The sequence below is a fragment of the Limulus polyphemus genome, unplaced genomic scaffold (assembly GCF_000517525.1).
Source record: "Limulus polyphemus unplaced genomic scaffold, Limulus_polyphemus-2.1.2 Scaffold6117, whole genome shotgun sequence".
Lineage (NCBI taxonomy): Eukaryota > Metazoa > Arthropoda > Merostomata > Xiphosura > Limulidae > Limulus > Limulus polyphemus.
In genome coordinates, this window is record NW_013671727.1 from 9,568 (window position 1) to 12,025 (window position 2,458).

The 2,458-nt window shown below is 39.0% G+C and overlaps 1 protein-coding gene across 1 annotated transcript in view; it reads left to right on the top strand.

Moving 5' to 3' along the window:
* The first annotated feature begins 1,944 nt into the window (after positions 1-1,944).
* LOC106473374 overlaps positions 1,945-2,458 on the top strand; it is a 24,101-nt gene continuing 23,587 nt past the window's right edge. Inside the window, exon 1 of the mRNA XM_022401818.1 lies at positions 1,945-2,112. Coding sequence (XP_022257526.1) covers positions 2,038-2,112 — 75 coding nt within the window. The 5' untranslated portion in view covers positions 1,945-2,037. The remainder of the gene's footprint in view (positions 2,113-2,458) is intronic.

Sequence of the window (2,458 nt, forward strand, 5' to 3'; positions counted from 1 at the left end):
TAACCACTAGATGAGAAAACATGGGGTTGGGAAAAATTTAAGAATAATTAATAGATTCATGTAAGTTTTTTTTTAAATGGAAAATTTGCTGTCTGAATTTCAAGAACGTTAAATCTTTTCGAAACTGATTTTTCCGTTTCGTGTTTTAGGTTACGGAAATGTGCAGATGGACGAACAGTAAAGAGTTTCTATAATTGCATGTGGCCCACCTTGTGATTATTATTGTTACTGCATGACCAGAAAGTCTTGAAAACATTACACAAACGTTACGAAAGCTTGACGCGACTGTACGGTGTAAAAGTACTACAAAATGTTTCGAGTTTTGGTCACGTACACGGCTAAGGAAACAAGTCTGTATATGTTAGGACTGTGATAACCATTCTATTCATTCCCGACTCCGACTATCAGATTATTTATTTCCTAGTGCACTTAGCGGGTCGATTTTAAACTTTATGTTGTCTGGTGGTTTTTTTGCTCTGCTGTGCAGATAGTAGTTGTAGTATTTTTCTAATGTTTGGCAGGAGAGAACTTGGTCTCAACGTCACCGAACATGCCGCGGGGTCGTTATAACGTGACGGTCAATCCCACTATTTGTTGGGAGAGAATTTTTCAAATGTTTGGCAGGAGAGAACTTGGTCTCAACGTCACCGAACATGCCGCGGGGTCGTTATAACGTGACGGTCAATCCCACTATTTGTTTAGAAAGAATAGCCCAAGAGCTGGCGGGAGATGTATGTTGACTAGCTGCCTTCTCTCTAGTCTATCACTTCTAAATTAGTGACAGCCAGCGCAGATAGCCGGCGGGTAACTTTGTACGAAATTCAACAAACAAACATTTGACGAGTTCAACCAGTTTTCAAGTTCTTTTTTCGGGGGGTTATTATGGTTAATAGAATAACAGGTATAATAATTTGACCTAAACATTATCCTATTACCAAGATTCACATGCCAAGTTTGTTGACCTTATTTCTAATTACCCTTTGCGTTCCATGGGAGGTGAGGAATAGCCGGACAGCCTAAGAGAAACTCGGTTTGGTCAGTAACATGTTTAAATTGTTTGTTTATTGTTGAGCACGAAGCTACGCAATAGATTGTCTGTGCTGTGCTCAACTCGAGTATCGAAATCCGATATTTAGCGTTGTGTAAACCCTTCAGACTTAACGCTGAGTCACCGGGGGCATGTATAAATTGAGGAAGATTGTAGCTGCATCAAATAAATAAGTATTACCTCACCTTTATACATGGATCTTGATCACGTTTAATATATGAATATTCATTAACTACGATGAGTTATTTTCGTCCCCCTGGTGTGTAGAAGACGCGAAAGAGTTGAACAAACTCGTCGAAAGGTCACTTTACGTAATGCACGTAAACACGACTTGCGCAGTATTACAAAACAAACGAAGGCATGACATGTCTTATTTCAACCTATAGATGGCACTAGTCACACAACAGGTGAAGACTGACGACCGTTGTTACAAAGGTGTTTGTAAACATTTTTTTTTTTAACTAGTTGAGAATAATGATGTATGTTGAGACATGTACAAACTTGTTGTTTCAATGTTTTACATATATAAATATATTTACCTAGAAACTCCATTTGGGCCTTGTGTTTTGGTGCCTGTAATTTCATTCAACACTCACGTTATTAATGTCGGTGGCAGTAGCTGTTTTTTTTATTATTCCAGTACTTTTCTAACTTATCGAGTAATAATGACGTCAATAAAGTTTTATTATTGCTATTATCATTAAGTTTGGGTTTTTTAAGTGACCATATATGCTAGCCATCATTGGGAAACTTCTGGGTACATTTATGGGATTTTAGTCCACGATATAAGTGAACTGTAGATTAGTTTTACAGAGCACAACGCCACCTAGTGGTGTGCTTTATAAACACCAGGTTCAGAACACGGAATAAGTTATTGTTTTGTTTGTTGTTCCAAGGGCGGAGGAGATTACGGCCAGCCGGGTTCCCCCACAAACCTTACGCCGGTTCTTGTTGAAAGTCAAATCCAGCGGTTAGCGGAGGCAGCAGAGATGCTGGTCAAGACGCTACCACCCTTTGAACCTAAACCTCAAAATAACAAGAAGAAGATTAGTAAAGATTTAGAGGTAGGCAATATTGTCTTTAGTAAGGACTGGGGGAACATTCCCCCCGTGACCTAAACCTCAAAATAACAAAAAAGATTAGTAACGATTTAGAGGTGGGCAATATTGTCTTTAGTAAGGACTGGGGGAACATTCCCCCGTGACCTAAACCTCAAAATAACAAAAAAGATTAGTAACGATTTAGAGGTGGGCAATATTGTCTTTAGTAAGGACTGGGGGAACATTCCCCCGTGACCTAAACCTCAAAATAACAAAAAAGATTAGTAACGATTTAGAGGTGGGCAATATTGTCTTTAGTAAGGACTGGGGGAACATTCCCCCGTGACCTAAACCTCAAAATAACAAGAAG